Below are 18,259 nucleotides of genomic sequence, written 5' to 3'. Positions count from 1 at the left end.
CTTTGATGATTTTAAGCAGAATGAGATTTGTCTGACTAAGGAAATTACTGTCATACGATGTTAATAATTTGAGAAAGAAGAAGAATAATTCTTAAGAAAGTTGGTGAAGTAACAAAGCTTTAATGATGAAAGGCTTTCCTGAAGGAATCTGACAGTATTGTAGATACGACAGAAGCTATTGATTCCAGGAGCCATGCATATGTCAACACTTGCAGTCCTTGTTGAATCATTACAAAGTCCAAGTTTTAAAGTTTGTGAAAGGAAACTTTGCTTGTTCTTTTGTTAAGCATATGTTTATTATGTCATGACTGATGAGGTTTTATTTCAGTGTTGTTGACTAAAGAAACAAATATATACGGGTTTGTAATTCTAGGGATTGTCAAATCTTAATTCCGGAATCCAAAAAGTAAATGTAGAAGAGTAATACATGATATTAGTGTGAAATCTTTGGATATGAGTCTGAACAGTCTGAGAATGCGTTATGTGACTGAGGTTCTGATGAAAGAAAAACATCATCATGTAGTATATTGACCTTCCAGATTGGACGTAAACCCAAGGATAAATACATGATCCACGGCAAAAGTTTCATATTTTGGGGTCATTTATTCATAAATAATTATCTCCTTGGGAGGTTTGTTTGATTTGTGTATTTTTGTAACAAAAGTTGTGGTCTTGATGTCAGCATATTTGCATTTGTCATTTGGATGATGCTTTATACTACAAGTTGGGATGAGTACATGGTTTATATATCTTGAACAATGTTTTGATAAGAACATAGTATAATGTAATGTAATGTAATGTAATGTAATGTAATTCTGTGTTTTCATGCCCAGTAGCCCATTTTCATCCCCTGTAGCCCATTCTCTATGCCCTGTAGCCCATTCTCCATGCCCTGTAGCCCCTCTATGCCCTGTAGCCCATTCCCATGCCCTGTAGCCAATTCCCATGCCCTGTAGCCCATTCTCTATGCCCTGTAGCCCATTCTCTATGCCGTATAGCCCATCCCCATGCCCTGTAGCCCATTCTCTATGCCCTGTAGCCCATGTTCATGCCTTTGCCCCATGTTCATGCCTTGTAGCCCATGTTCATGCCTTGTAGCCCATGATCATGCCTTGGCCCCATGTTCATGCCTTGTAGCCCATGATCATGCCTTGGCCCCATGTTCATGCCTTGTAGCCCATCTCCATGCCTTGTAGCCCATGTTCATGCCTTGGCCCCATGTTTATGCCTCGTATCCCATCTCCATGCTTTCTTCTACCTAATTTTATTTACTGAAAATAGACCCAATTAAATTCCTGAGTGAGTGTCCAAACACTGGCAACCATCATTCCATTTGTATCATCAGAACAAGAGTAACCAGAAGTTGAATGACACCCTCTCAACCCTGGCCCAAAAGGGGATACATCATTGCCAACTGATCAGCTTTTGACTAATAATAAAGAGGCGTTATAGTCACCTGTATTTTTGTGTCATTTGAAGATTTCACATCACCAAGATAATCTTGGTCCTCATGAGCAATATGATCTTGGTGTCAGTGGGGGCTCCAGGGATGAGGTGTTGGTTGCGGGTATTGTTTCACCACTCACAGGCAAGCATCTCGCATGCCCATGCCCTGCAGATATGCCATGCAGAAATCAGGGTGTCAGAAAACACCCATTGTATCTACAGAGAGAAACCCTAACTCAGACTTGCTCTCAGCACGTGCTACTGTGTGTTTACTGCCAACACATGAGCGTCATTATTATATGGCAATCATGGAACTACTGTTTCTATGTGTTTCCGTTCTTTCCCATATCAGCTGTGATCTGGAGAACATGAACCATGAATTAATTAACCTTTGAAATTATGTAGAATTATACTGGTAGAAGAATGACAATATGAAGATATATATTTTAAGGAAAAAAAGGTTTTGTGTCATGAGATCAAACTATAGTAGTCACCAGATAAACTGAAAAGTCGTTTGTTCATTAACTGATTTGGAACTGAATAAATATGACAGTACAAGTTTCTCGATGACAGATTCAATGTGACATGACAGCCTACTTGATGACAGATTCAATGTGACATGACAACAGATTCAATGTGACATGACAGCCTACTTAACGATAGATTCAATGAGACATGACAGCCTACTTGATGACAGATTCAATGTGACATGACAGCCCACTTGATGACAGATTCAATGTGACATGACAACAGATTCAATGTGACATGACAGCTTACTTGATGACAGATTCAATGTGACATGACAGCCCACTTGACGACAGATTCAATGTGACATGACAACAGATTCAATGTGACATGACAGCCTCCTTGATGACAGATTCAATGTAACATGACAGCCTACTTGATGACAGATTCAATGTGACATGACAACCAACTTGATGACAGATTCAATGTGACATGACAGCCTACTTGACGACAGATTAAATGTGACATGACAGCCTACTTGACAACAAATTCAATGTGACATGACAACAGATTCAATGTGACATGACAGCCTCCTTGATGACAGATTCAATGTAACATGACAGCCTACTTGACTACAGATTCAATGTGACATGACAACCAACTTGATGACAGATTCAATGTGACATGACAGCCTACTTGACAGATTAAATGTGACATGACAGCCTACTTGACAACAAATTCAATGTGACATGACAACAGATTCAATGTGACATGACAGCCTACTTGACGGCAGTTTTAATGTGACATGACAGCCTTCTTGACAACAGATTCAATGTGACATGACAACCAACTTGACGACAGATTCAGTGTGACGTGACAACCAACTTGACACAAGATTCAATGTGACATGACAACAGATTCAGTGTGACATGACAACCTTCTTGACAACAGATGCAAAGTGACATGACAACAGATTCAATATGACATGACAACAGATTCAATGTAACATGACAACCTTCTTGACAACAGATTCAATGTGACATGACAGCCTACTTGACGACAGATTAAATGTGACATGACAGCCTACTTGACAACAAATTCAATGTGACATGACAACAGATTCAATGTGACATGACAGCCTACTTGACGGCAGTTTTAATGTGACATGACAGCCTTCTTGACAACAGATTCAATGTGACATGACAGCCTTCTTGACAACAGATTCAATGTGACATGACAACAGATTCAATGTGACATGACAGACTTCTTGACAACAGATTCAATGTGACATGACAACTCATTTTACAAGTGAGATGTGTTTTCAGACCAGATTTGAACTTACCTCATAGTTCATGTGACATTACTAAAATATGAACAGGGTATAACTTGACAAAACAACAAAATGTCTGAGACATTACATCTTGGTGTCTCAATTATGAAACAACAGAATGTCTGAGACATTACATCTTGGTGTCTCAATTATGAAACAACAGAATGACTGACTGTGACATTACATATCAAGGCTTTTTCTTGACTGCAACACAAGCATGATATTTCTGGTCCTGACATGAAGCGACAAGGAGACTGAATTTGGATGTTGACAGAGGGTAATATTTTGCAGATATTGAACCATTCTGTATTTGCGAATCACACAGAGTGAAGTGAGAGATAATTGTTTGTGTGACTGTGAATGGAAATTTCTAATTAATGATGATAATTACTTTTAGTCATGATATTGCATCAAATGCTATAATTTTTACCGATAGTGAATATGTTATCAAAAGGAGAAGAATTTACAAAAGACATTTCATCTCAGTAATTATTTTAGAGGCCAATATATGTTTTGGAATTGTCATTATTTGGAGTTGTATTGTCATTATATTGTCCTGCAATTAGGAACTCACTTAATTTTAATTAACTTAAAGTTTAGCGCTGCTTAAAGATTATATTTCAAACACAGACCATCCTGAAATGAAATACAGAAACACTAAACTACAAGAAATTAAACACTTACAGAAACAAAGGGAATTAAGAACAGTTACTTTGATTTATTTATGTTAAGAACTATTGAAACAATGGAAAATCCCTGAACAATATTTATTGCTAATCCTTTTGTACAGCAAGAAGAAATATTACTTGAAGTGTTTAATTTATCTTGGTTCTTTGGGAGAGATACACTATGTAAAGTCTTTCACATTAGATGTGACAATGCCATAAGAGCGATACTCGAGGACAGTTAATTATTTCTGTGACTACGGTAGGGAATCTCGTTCCTGTGACAGGTCTTCAAATGTGTGACCTTTACGCTGAATCTTGTTGCCATGGAGATGGATGAGAATCTGGAAATGTCTAGGATAAATCTAAACATGGGGATTTGGTACTCTGCTCTTAAAGGCACCACAGCATCTTGGCATGGATATTCACAGACAAAAAAAAATATTCTTGTAAATATATTAAATCTTGTAAATCAATTTGAAAGAAGAGGTATCATTAATATTTTTAAAAATTCTGTGTTAAATTTTAGAGTAATGTGCTGTTTGTAGCATGAAAATTCAGTATGTTTTTTAAAAGAAGGATTTGGGATATTTTCATACATGTTTGATTATCATCGTCTCTCAGAAAAATGTTGGATAGTTTTTAGGAATTCAGTTTTTAAGGGTTATGGATTTATCTGTTTGTTTTGTATATTTACTCAAAGTTAATACTACAGGAACTGTAGGTGCATTAATTCATGGCATGTCTTCAAACATTTACATGTTAAAAAGGGAGGTTTTTACAAGACAAAAATTCTCATTTGTCAGTTTAGTGTTAAAATATCAAACCCAGCACATTATCACCCACAAGCTACAATCTGTTTTTGAAGATATTTGAGAGGTGTTTCAGCATATCAAGCATGGAAAAAATTGATTCTGTTCTTTCATTTCCTGCCTGGAACACCAGTTTGTGGTGTGAGCGGTAAGAAACTGTGTGACTATACGCATTAAGGGGACATAGTGGACTAATTAGTAGGCTGAACCCTTGTCAAGCAGGGAGTAGGAAAGAGAACTATAATTTCCGCTACCACCAAAGACTTCCATGGCGACGATCGGGCCTGCTGTCACCCCATACGAAGACAGGCGAAACCTCGACTTAATGAACCTTAATTCCGTTATGGCCGCAAGTCGTGGCTTTGACAAATGTAGGCAGATCCAGCTCTCGTTACAGTGCTAGGAGCCGTAGCGTTGTTGCTCTATGGCCTCCTCAGTAATGGCCCCTCAGCGGAGACATTTTTGCCAAGAAAAGGAAAGATTCGAAGCACTAATTGAGGCCGAAAACTCTCAGCATCGAATCTGTAAATTATCTTCTCTGTGCGCGTTACTGGCATACCCCCGCTGGCATTCTGGTCATCTTAGCGCGTGATGAAAGCATGATAGTAACACGTCTAAGCTTATTTTGTTTCTACTAATTATCCGTCTTCTAACAGCCTGACATAATACGCTCTCCACCAATTATTTATAGTTATTTTTACAAGATCAGATGGCATCACATTTACACACACAATGTGTTTTCATATTTTGGTATTGGACGGGACCTCTGGCATTTTAAAGAGATAATCACATCTCAGGAACAATGCTGTCACCATTAAATAAATATGCAAGTTATGTTTGCGTGTTTGTCTGATTTGATAAGATATGTTTTTGCCTCACGTTGCAAATTTAATTGGATCTTATTGAATATTTCTAAGAGTTGAATCTTTTTCGTCCCTTTGTTAATAACATATTGTATTTTGTTTAACTGCATCTGGTAGTTTGTTCAAAGGTGGAAAGTCTCACATTGCATAATACATTTTAAAACTGGATCTTATGACCTTTGGGTGTTAGTCATAGTTTGGTTATCTGAAGGAGAATGCTATATCAAAATATTTCTTGTTTCAAGTGCAATACTTTACCTTTTTAGATTAGAAATATAATTTTGAACATACCTCTTGAACATTACTAAATTTGGCTTTTTTTATCATTAAAATGATCTTATTTGGAATATTGCTATCTAAAAAGTAATGCAGTTTTGCAAGCACTAACAGCAATGAAGGAGGTCACCATTTTTGACCATGCCGTCTTCCCTTTCAGCTTTTCATCTACTGAAATAGATAATACTGACTTCATTACAACCAACATGGCCACCATGATACTGTACCTAATAGGACATGACAGCGCTCTTATTTTTGTTGATATTCCTATTATGAGATAATGTAACTTGAACATAATTAAGCTATTTGGAGTAGAGTCTACTCTTTCGTTGTCATTTACTGTACTGTGCATGTCATCCTTAATCAGCCTCCCTGCTACACTGTCCTCCATATCAGAGCTGTTTTTTAAGACAACTATAACTACCATGTCATTATTCGGACAGGAAACCATCTCCGCGACGGAAGCAGGTGAACGAGTAGGAAAATTGTTTCCGATCCCTTTCGGACTCAACATTTCCCAGTTCTCTGGTCCTTAAAACTGGAGATTTCCGTCCATGACATTTTGCTAAGCTTCTTGTCTTTTTGAGAGTGCCCAAATCTCCTCCTTGCACTCCTGTAGGAGACAGGGCTTGCTTTTTCTTAGCAATTGAGTTCGATGCTAATATTAGGTATAAATATATGCAGAAAGAATAATGTAAATTGTATTAGATCTTAGAACAATTTTAGAAAATATTTTCTTCAGAATTTGGAAAACAAGATGCTTGTTTCTATCTTTTAGAACTTTTATCATAGATGCTTTGAAGACTTTTATTTGTGATGTCATAGAGAAGTTAAATATGTCAATCGTCTTTGTTTCTGATTTCTAACAAGAACAACAATGTGAAACTTATGTGATCACTGATGTATTTTCAAAAACACTTCGTATGCCAAATGTTCTCTGAGTGAGGTCCCTAATGATCTCATAAATCATAGCATATTTGTGTATAATGTCGCAAAACACTGTGTCATGTGTCCTTGCAGAACACTTTGTTATCTAAAATCTCTGATTTAAAGTGAATAGTTATTTGTGAACCATTTATTATGCGACCAAATAGAAGAAAATTAGTATTTGATCATGCATTGTCCACAAGGCACTGTACACTTCAAGACAATTAACTTTCACATTTACAAAGATGTCTTCTTTCAAGTGAATTATGATATTAAATTGTCTCCAATTGTATACATACATATCAAATACACAGACGTGAGTCATTTGGAATGCTAGATCTTTGTCATATTAATATTTTGGTTTGGTTTTCAGATCAGCTTTTTTGGCAGCTGTGAGTCTCTTCAATACCGGGAGATCTCTGAAGGACAATTTGAGTTCCGTCTGACAACAAAACAGCTAGAGCAGCTAGAAGATCAAATATGGCTTCTCATCAGGAAAGGGTTTACATGGAAGGACGCCTATACACAGTGTTCTTTACAAAATCTACTGCTAGCTTTTGCCCAGGGTGAAACATTTGATACTCGCTGGTGCGAAGAAGCTTTATCGCAACCTAATTCTTATTCTGAAAATGTTAAAGAAGAAATTGCAACAGTATTACAAAAACTTATGGACTTTCAAGATGGCCACCGTCTCCAAGCATCTGCTGAGGGACTAAGTCAAGCAGGTGTGGATTCTCTCATTCCCAGTTCCGATAAGAGGGATGAGTTTGTTAACATCCACAAGTATTTCGATGCTTCCAAAGGGCAGTATAAACGTGACCCATATATGGAAGAAGAAACCAATCCCCCGAAACTACCTCACTCCTCTAGGGATGTCCGATACTTCTGGAGGTGAACTGGCTTATGTTCAGGATGTTCCACAGCAGGAGTCAGAGTCAGAAGAAGGTTCTTACGAAATGGCACAGTATCTGTTGGCTCTTGAACGTATGGCCGAAAAGGAGAAGGACCTGTCAGAGCAGGATCTTGGACTAGGGGATTACGAAAATCTGGACTACATTGAGGAAACTGCAAGTCCAGAAACTGTAATCAGTGATGCCCCTGATGTAATGAGAACTGAAGAAATTAGTTATCCCCCCCTGAAACCAGAGTCTCTGGCACCTGAGATGGATGCTGAAGATATGGACAATAATGGTGGGTTCATTAGAAACACAGAAACATTTGAAATGATTTATAATGTTTTCATGAAAAATTAGAGAAAACAAATACTATTTATTAAGATAATAAACTCATGTCATTGTAATCTGAATGGAACTATTTGTATTGAGATATTACACATGGTAGGAAAGGAAAATAGATTTTGCCAGTTTGCCGGAAATACTCTTTTCACTTTTCTGACAAGCCAGTGTTCAGTTTAAATTTTTGAACCGTATTATGGAATAGGAATTATATATCACATTTCTGACTAGAAGTGTTAAGAATATAATATTTCACATGAATCTGATTGCCTTCTTTGAACAAGTTTGACATGACTTTTAATAAAAGAACCAATTATTGAATTAAAATGCAAAACATATTATTCATGAAGATTTCTTTAAAGCGTCAATTTCTCAAATTGCAAATTTTCTTCTCATAATATCCTTATCTGTTTGATCTTTGCAAATTTAAGTGGATTAATAATAAAAGACGAATTCACAGCTTTTTGCACCTCAATCTGTTTGAATTTTGAAATTGAAATATTTTTAATGTTGAAGTTGGGAAAACTTTTTGAATTGATGGTCTTTTCTTAAATGCGAGTCGCTGATGATACCAAATTAGGGGGTATCATTTTGTTAAAAAATTCCCCAATTTTCTCTTTTCGAATTGATCCCAAATTAGGGTTGCCATTTTAACGAGAGGAAGTTACTCTTGGTCGGCCATGTTAGCGATGACCTTTAATTGGTGCAAATTGCGGCGAGATTTTCAAGGTTTCGTTTCTGAGTCCATTTCACAAATTGTGCTCTGATTTTCCCTTTTCTGCATATTACAAATTACAGCTCCTGCTAACGAAGCTACCGAGCTCCTTGAAAATCCTGATTCAGGAAAAGACGACAGCCTAGGGCTTGACTCTAGTGCAGGTATGTTTCAGTTCACGATTGGAGTGCCACTATTACTAGTGGTGTGGAAGATATTAGCATCTCTTCTTAGCATACCAACCCTCAAGGTGCTTCGGAAGCTGAGTCTAGAAGATACCAATTTGTCTGAAGCGAATGAAATTTTATAACTTTTTTTCCCCTTTTGAGTTTTGGAAACTTGTGCATCCCTCTTTTCTGCATTTTCTCGTGTCACAAAAAGAACTTGTTACAACCAGCAAGTAATCATGCTAGTTTTCCAATTCATTGCCATACCAAGGGTTTATTAGGTTAATGTCAAATTGGAAGTGGTTACATTTTAATTTCAAACAAATTGGTCATTGGTTTCTTGTGAAATTTTCTGTGTAACTGCATCAGAAAATTTGTTATTGGGTTTTTTCTTCGATTTTTTTCTTGCCACTGTGACTGTCTTCTTAAACTTTGGTTGCCATAGAAATAAAAGATTACCCCATTGTGGAGAGGCTTTGTCAGACTTCGAAGCAATAGCCAGTAGGGCTGTCTAAGAGCCTGCATGGCTAAAAAAACTTAAAAAGTGACATGAAACAAATATATCATAGAAAATATGGACTTGACTATAAAACAGGGTTGACGGACTGTCCATTATACAGCACGTGAACATGGGAGGAGTAGATATAATACAAATGAAATTTTGTTGGAATTTTTCTTTTGGGCTTGTGCAAAAAAATATTTCAGAAAAAGAAAATGACCATTTGTTCTGGATGCTAGCCTATATACAAAATCAGCTGCCTGAAAGTTTGTTAAATTGTACAGTGTTATTTTTAGCACCTTAATTAGGATTGATTTTATGTGGGTGATTATATAAAATGGAAATAAGACATTTACTTTCAAATCATGATTTATTCTCAGAGACTACAGAGAGTTCTAATTCAACTTCAAACCAGGCCTTAAAATAGATGAGAATTCAACAGGCAAAGTAGGATATATTAATCAGTCAGCAACACAGCCATGATATATTAATCAGCAAGCATCATAGCTATGATATATTAATCAGAAAACAGCATGGCTATGATATATCAACCAGGAAATAGCATGGCTATGATATATCAACCAGGAAACAGCATGGCTATGATATATCAACCAGGAAACAGCATGGCTATGATATATCAACCAGGAAACAGCATGGCTATGATATATCAACCAGAAAACAGCATGGCTATGATATATCAACCAGGAAACAGCATGGCTATGATATATCAACCAGAAAACAGCATGGCTATGATATATCAACCAGGAAACAGCATGGCTATGATATATCAACCAGGAAACAGCATGGCTATGATATATCAACCAGGAAACAGCATGGCTATGATATATCAATCAGAAAACAGCATGGCTATGATATATTAATTAGAAAATGGCATGGCTATGATCGATATATCAATCAGCAAGCAACCAAGCAATGATATGTTAATTAGACAGCAAAAGGGCTTGGAAATATAAATCATCAACCAACATTTAGTTAATTTTCAGATGTATTGAGTTTATGAACATGGCAGTAAAAAGTCAATGTTTTGCAGATGTTCAAGCAGATCCTGCAAGAGAAGATCTGGGAAGTGTTCAGGGTGCAGATATCCTTTCAATTTCACCACCAGATGAGAAGATGCTGGAGGATCTTCTTGAAGGTGAGGGGGCGTGATGAGGAGTACAAAGGGTGGTCCGGCTGGTGTTGATGTGCTGTGGATGACGACACCCACAGCTTTGACGGGGCTGGAAGGCCATGGAAAACATAATGTTGCACATTAAAAATTCCCCACTCCCTTTCCTTCTGCTTTTTTCTCAAGTGGCAGAAAACTTCATTATTCCATTTTGTCAGTAAGGAGAGGTAACTCTTCAATTCAAATCCTGACTATCTAGACACAGATAGGTTCTCTAGGCTGAAGATGGCTTCAAGTTTTTGTATCTAACTAACAGCCATCTTACTGGTGGCTCTTCACAACATATACTTGGATATAACTGGAATTCTACACGTTCAGTCTTTGCCCTTTTAAAAACATAATATCTTTACTTACCGTGATAGAATAAGTCTTGTGCTGTAAATGTTATAGATATTTTTCATTTATTTAGTATGATGTATGTCTTGCATGTCATTTGAATTTATGTACTTTAGATTGAATAATAGGTTTTTAATTGCATTGAAATTATTCGCTTATCTAGTGATGGAACTGAAGAAAACTCATGTTTCTTTTGTCTGTATTATTTCTTTACAAAGATTGTATTGAACATTAAAATATTGCAAGGATTTCACATAGAAGACACTTTGCATAGAGCTCATGAATATTCAACAGATAGAGAGCATGTGATTTTGAATGAAGTGTTTTGTGGTTGTAGCATGTGCAGTAAATGAAACAAACTAGGAAGTGAGTGATTTAAAGCCCGGCTGTTTACTGGGTTGTGCCCAGCCACAATATCAGTGTAATCTTATCCTTTGAGGAGAATTTCATGTCCATCATCTCACCAATTACCACACGCCTTGGTCTTTCAATAAACATTGGCTGGATATGACAAGTAGTGGCAATTTTCAAATTCTCCTTTCTTTAAATCAATCTTTGAAAGATTAAATCATTTTTATTCTCATCCCTGGAGACTAGGAGCATGAGTCTTGCGATGTCCGAAATGTGCGACTGTCACTGAAATGTGTATCGACCAATCAGATTGGAGGATGCAACTATCGACATTGGTCAGCATTGTGGAGTAATGTGGAGAATCTATTGGGCTTGTATGATAAATTAGTGTATTGGAATGCTGTCAAACCGTTGAGTTTCTGTCAAATTCATCCGCTGATTTTTTCAAGGGAGTATTATTTTCTCTTGGTGAACTGGAAAGCCCACAGGAAGCCTATGCCCCACAACATATCAGCGGCAGAATGATTTTCTGCATGAGCAAAGTCACCACATTGGGTCTCTGTCAATATTTCTAGAAAAAAATGGTGAATGAATTATATCCCATCATGCAATTATTCAAGCACAGTGGGGTGTTGAATAAACGGGCTTAAACGACATGGTTGCATCACAACAATGTAATAGGTTTCCTCCTTCCAAATTTAAAAATATTTAATGCACATTTTATTTAGGAGCTCAGTACAAAGCAGGGGGGTGTAGTTCAAATATCCCATCAGTTTCCTGACAGCAATACATTACAATGGACCATCGCTGAAATATTTGCTCCAACTGAGAACATTTTCATGACGTAATGAAGTTGTTTTGATAAAATGGGTTATCTGTGTCAAATATCATTTCAATAATTTCTAAACAATAACAATACAGTATTCAACAGCTCTTATACCGTTTATTTGTTATAGGAAGTGTCATGAAATATTTCGATTTGAAAGCTAAGTTGGTGATATTGTCACATCTCCTTGTGTTTCATGTTGAAAGTACTTTCATATTTTGAAGTAAAGAGGCTCTCCGGAAGTTTTTATTTTTTCCCACTGTTTCAGACTTATTATTTCCTCCACTTTTTGCCACAGTATCTACTGGATATAATATCAGATAATTATCACTTCTTTATGAATCAACCATGTAAGAATGTTAGCAACAATCCGGTCTGCATCAGGACTTCCAATACTCAACAACATCAGCTTCAAAATAGTTTTTTTGCAGAAATCTTCAAAACAACACGAGTTTAATAAATGCGGCATCATAGATAAAAGGCTGTTTTTTGCAATAAATGAACCATTCTTTGCATGCAGAAAATGAAAGATTATATCTTGATGAGACAGTACAAAAATGACAGTCATCCCAGTAATAAAACTGAGCTATAATTGTCGGAGAATAAACCATCGGACCACTCCGGAGACTTACAAGTCCTCTGATGTCCAGCACAGGGCCTCGGGCTAAGATAATAATGAAACTTGCCATATTGTGGAAAAAGAAGCTGGAACGTTATTGTGCATCATGGTGAAAATAGTTTTTTTTCTGAATCACTTTTAAGGTCTTAGATATTGAATGTTTGTTGAGAAAAATCAAAATGGAATGAAAATGACTTCTAAGGAACTTGACTATTTGACTTATTGCCATGATAGTACATGTATTTGTGTAGATGGTGTAAGTTTGAAGTCTTCAGTTGATGAAAGTGTTTCAATGAGTGAGTGTGATTTTATGTATTTAGCACTATTCCAGAAATTCACAGTAGCTGTTAATACAAAATGGACCAGACATTGTACATTGTACTTATTTGAGGGATTAAACCTGGTAATTGACCATGACCTCGGGCATCTTTGCGAGAGACAGGATATTGTTCATTTACACCATTTTTTCTGTGAACAAATGAAAACACACAAAGTTTTCCAAGACACTAGTACTATGCTTGTCCAACATGTTTGTTATTTAGGGTGATAAAAAAAGTTGTGAACAAAATATTTTTGGTACTTTTTACTGGACTAGTTATTATATTAAAAAATCATCAGTTTGAAAATGTATTTTGATGAGAACTGACTCCCACCGGGGATGCATTGTTTACATGGATATTTTTGGTCTGGTGTCCTTTCATTTACTTTTCTTTACCTTGTTCTTAGGGAATGTGAAGGCTAAGAACCTGGAGGATCCCCAGCTACAGAGGCTGACCAAGTATGTGGAGGCTATGGTGGACACCCTGGACACAGACCCTGCAGACACAGACCCTGTGAACACAGACCCGGTAGACACAGACCCTGTGAACACAGGTAAGACACATCCCCTGTCCCATCTCCTGACATTGTTCACACCTACATCTGTGTTACCATGAAGCAGATGATAAATAGTTGCCTCCGATATATACCTACTATACTCTTCAAAAAGAGTAGGGGAACTTCATTTTTAATTCACGATTGTAATAAATTGGGAGATGTATCGGAGTCAATCAATGTTGATATGATAATAATGAATGTTTTGAGAGTGCATCACCACTTGCACTTCCTTATGACCATAGTTGTTTGTACAGTAATCGCTCTTGAAAGATGATTGGTGTATGACGTGAAATTTGCATGTGGACGATTTTCATTTTCAAACAAACAATGTCTAGAAACAAACACTAACAACTGTGTGATACAAGATTATTGTGAAAATTGATGGTCTACAGTTATTTATCAACCTTCTTGAAAACCGTCAGAATCAAGAATGACACCCCAGCACGTGTATGGGGCTACTGCGTTGTGCACATGCATCCTATGCATTGTGTTTAGATGTGGTGATAAAGAGAAATGGTTGTTCGTTTAGAAGATGTCTGTCAATGAAAAGTCTGTTAACGCTTATCCAAACTGAAAGTCCAGGTTCCCCTACCTTTTTTAAGAGTATATATTTGCAAATTGATTTCTTCGTTTTTATTTAATTGTTTGATTTTATGCTGGTTGAAGCAACATAAAATACCAAGAAGGGGATGTGAACCCATGAACCAGTACTTGAACCACTATGCCACCCTGTGATAACAATATATCTTTCGATATTCCCTTGTGTTTAAAAGACAAATACAATATTTAGGAGATAAACATACTGTGTTGGAAAATCAGAGGTATATAACGAAATTATAATAGCTCTAAATTGATTTAATACCGAACGCGTAGCCTGAGGTTTTAAATAAAAAAAATTAGAGCTATAATAATTTCGTTATATACCTCTGATTTTCCAACACAGTACGTTTATCTCCATTCTACCATAACCGCATTATTAAGATTTTGCAAAAATACATACCGGTACTATGTTGGAAAATCAGAGGTATTTAACGTGATTATATACCTCTGAATGACTTTGATTAACCAATCACAATCCAGTATTTACTGAAGTCATGGTAGAATTCTGATTGTCATGCCATTTCTTTGTGTCCTTTGTCGTTTGGTCAATCTAGTGGTCAAGGTCTTGTTTTTGTTAGTGTTGATATAATTTTAGCTAGTGACCGTTAAGGTCATTGCCACTAAAATGTCATGTTCCATGGCTTGATTACACCCTGAGGTAGAATAGCACACGGAAACATATTCAGCTGGTGGCGTGCATTAATTCCTTGTGTAATCCTAACTAAGATGCCTGTCTTCATGATTCCCTTGATAGGTTCCACCATTATTATTTTGAATTTACACATTCAACATATTTCTTCACATCCAGATGGTAATATATTTTAAGACTCACATCTAATGTTACTTTTGAAGTAAATCTAAATTAAATGTGATTAGTTTGTTATGGTCCTATAAGAAGTTACTATATGTGCAGCCAAAACGTCTACATTTCCCTTTGCACATTGGAATTAATTGCAGTGATCACATGCTCTGACCTTTTCAAGGAGCTCTTTGAAACAGGCAAAATCCGCCCTAATAAAAAGTACCCTTCCTTTTTGGATTACAGATCTGTGACTGATTATTCTTAACCATTCAACCCTAGGGCTCAGCCAAACCAAGTACACTTGCAAAGAATTTAATTCAGTTTGAATATTTTGATGGTTATTTAGCCTTTGCTGGTCTCTTGTCAGTCACACCTACACAGGCATTGAAAATTGCAGCCTTTTCTCAAAATGGAGATTTCTTAAAATATGCTTGCGTCCATAATCAGGGTTTAAGACCCCCATACTGGGAGAGACAATGGCTCCACTTAATTGATATTGGAAATAGGAGGAACTGGCAAATTGGCCTTAATGACGAAATATGTGTTACTGTACATCCATGTATTCCATTTGTGGTGGTTTATAGTCTGCACCAAGGAAGTCCAACTTCAGAGTTCCAGGAATAGGTGCTGTAGGTAGGGTAGTGTCAGTCAGCCCAGCCACTCCAGCCTGTCAAGAAGTGCCTTCATTACAGCTGCCAGACCAGCAGCCCTGGCCACAAACCAACATGCCAGCAGACAATTCCTGTCTTCACACGACCTCATGTATGAGACCATGTCTCAGGCCTATCATTAAACTATGTACAAATTTGCTGGTGAAACTGTCGCGGGTTAGCAGACAGTCGTGTTACAGTTGAATAAGCCCTCAAAGACCATTAACTATTTTGGTGATTATTTTTGTGTCATATTGGTCATGTATTCACTTATTTTTCATTTAGTGAAACAAGATCTGACTGTCTTCTTTCTGCTTGAATACTTCCTGTTGGTGGTCCAGATTGATGTAATGTGTGTTATTTAATATCAATTCACAGATGATATGATTTGCTTCGAAAGTTTGAATCAGAACTGTTACTACCAGACTTGTGACAAGTGTGTTGTGTAAATGTGATAGTGTCACCTATAAACTTGCACTGGTCAGTGATGGTGACTCCTACACCAGCAACTATATTGACTGTAGATGTGTATGAGGTTATTACTCATATGTTATTGTATTATGGCAAAATACAACCAGGAGATAGATTTATTACATTTGTGAGATATTACGCTTGACACATGTTATGTAACTGCCCTATAGGTTATACATAACACCACTGCTGGGCAGGACATGCTTATCTGATTATGAACACCTGGTGTCATCACTGTTTGATCATGATGAAGAAATCCATGCTTAGGATAGAGTCAGATTCAGCAGTGGACTTGGTTTTTGGTGGATATTTGTATGATTTTGTGGATATGGTTTTTTAAACTTTCTTTGATTAAACAAAATAATGTATTTGACTCAGCTAGTTAATCTTCGCGACATTTTTTACAAATGTAACTTGGCTTGGTTTTGTACGTGCAGGATATTTCAAATGTAAACAAAGTTCATCATCCATGATATGCATTATTGATATTACACATGTTTAAATGTTTCATTTTTAATTGATTGATTGTATATTTTTTATTAACCCTTTTTTTCATTTTGTCAGTTATTTCATGAAGGGAAAAGAAATTATAATGACTTTATTGTGGTCCCAATGAATAATTGTTGAGTTTGTATACAGATATATCATGAGTTAAGGAAAAAATGTACCAATTATTTGATACACTTCTTATTTAATTTATGTCTGTTTAGCTGTGGGGCACCTAATCTTCATTCTTTGTTGTGGGTATTCACTATACAGTTTTACTTTGCTGTTACCACAAAATGTCTTTGATTTTCGCTCACAAAGAAACCTGCAGTTATATGTTAATCAAATGAAAGATTTTTGCCTGAAGCTATATGTATGTCCATGCCTGTGTTTACAGAAGCTCTGGAGAAGGGAAGCAACTCTGATGTCATGAACTCTCCTGTTCAGAAGGTTCTTGAAGTACCAATCAGCCAATCAGAAGCTATGGTAGCTCCACCAATGGAAGAGTTCCCTGTTGACAAGAAAGCATTGGACCAATCAGATGTTGATGAAACAGAATCTTGTAAGTTTCAAGAATTTAATGTATGACATGTAATTCTGTAGTGATTGTGCATAAATTATGAGCCTTGAATCAAGACTCTGATATCATGTATGATATATAAGCCACATTCAGGCTTTTAATTTTGCTGACATTGCACATTAAGACATTTTGAAATATGAAACATTTAATTTAGTTCTGTTGACATATTGTTGTATCTAAAATCAGTGCACATGAATTCATCCTAAATTTAGCTTATTTTCCATTTCTGTGGATAATTAAGATGTATGTTGGAGGAGTAGAGTTTGTAAGTGGTTAGGGTTGATAGTAATTATAAAACAACAACATTAGTAGACTGAAGGTGCTTGATCTTGTCTTGGTTCTTGTTGTTTGTCTTGCTGAGTTCTCGGTGCGACTAGTAGTAACAACTTGTAGCATACGACTTGTAGTACCTACAAAGATTGTAACGGCTATGTTATTTGTGTAAGTCGCATATGACTCGTATCTCGTGAGATTCTCATGTATGACTCTGCAACATGGGTTCGTCAAGTGAAGAAGAATCGCTAGCATTAATGTCAGTCTACATATGAAAATGAAGAAGGGAAAGCCTAAATCGGTAGGAGTCGGGTTTTTTTCAGTTGTGTCTCCGTCACGATGTCAACATAAGCAAAAGGGACATCACTCTGAGGTGGACACAGATCTAAATGATTTGATTGGTCGAGAGCTTGCGACTTGTAGTAGGAATTAGGACAAGTCCTATGTCTTTCAACTTGACTGCGACTAGTTGTATGCAATTTCAAACCATTACGATTCGGGTGTTCTCACGTTGCAACTGGGATGCATGCTACAAGTTGTTAGTACAAGTCACACTGCAAGAACGCACCTTTAGGGTTAAAACTAGGTTTTGTTTGGTGTAGATTTAGGGTTACAGTTAAGTTAGGGTTAGGATAGGTTTTATGATTTAGGGTTAAGGAGTGTTATTGAACAGCAGGGCTAGAATTAGTAAGGGATAAGGGATTGGAAAACAGGGTTGGGGTTAGGGTTAGAATCAGGGTTAAGGAGTGATTAGCAATGGAAAATAGTGGAATATGTCAAAACTAGATTCTGACTAATAC

At 36.6% G+C, this 18,259-nt stretch overlaps 1 protein-coding gene across 2 annotated transcripts in view; it reads left to right on the top strand.

Moving 5' to 3' along the window:
• The window catches only part of LOC124276686 (receptor-type tyrosine-protein phosphatase N2-like), a 268,868-nt gene that overhangs the window by 94,239 nt on the left and 156,370 nt on the right, over window positions 1-18,259 (top strand). The window contains exons 3-7 of one of the 2 annotated variants that reach the window (XM_046712328.1): window positions 7,158-7,975; window positions 8,818-8,898; window positions 10,452-10,556; window positions 13,448-13,560; window positions 17,000-17,168. In XM_046712328.1, the coding sequence (XP_046568284.1) occupies window positions 7,546-7,975; window positions 8,818-8,898; window positions 10,452-10,556; window positions 13,448-13,560; window positions 17,000-17,168 (898 nt within the window). In that variant the 5' untranslated portion in view covers window positions 7,158-7,545. Of the gene's footprint in view, window positions 1-7,157; window positions 7,976-8,817; window positions 8,899-10,451; window positions 10,557-13,447; window positions 13,595-16,999; window positions 17,169-18,259 lie in introns of both variants that reach the window. The other variant, XM_046712327.1, reaches the window with a different exon arrangement.

This window comes from Haliotis rubra, unplaced genomic scaffold, assembly GCF_003918875.1.
Source record: "Haliotis rubra isolate DU_JTF1 unplaced genomic scaffold, ASM391887v1 Scf211, whole genome shotgun sequence".
Taxonomy (NCBI): domain Eukaryota; kingdom Metazoa; phylum Mollusca; class Gastropoda; order Lepetellida; family Haliotidae; genus Haliotis; species Haliotis rubra.
Note: the sequence above shows the minus strand (reverse complement) of the source record. Positions and strands in the feature narration are given on the sequence as shown.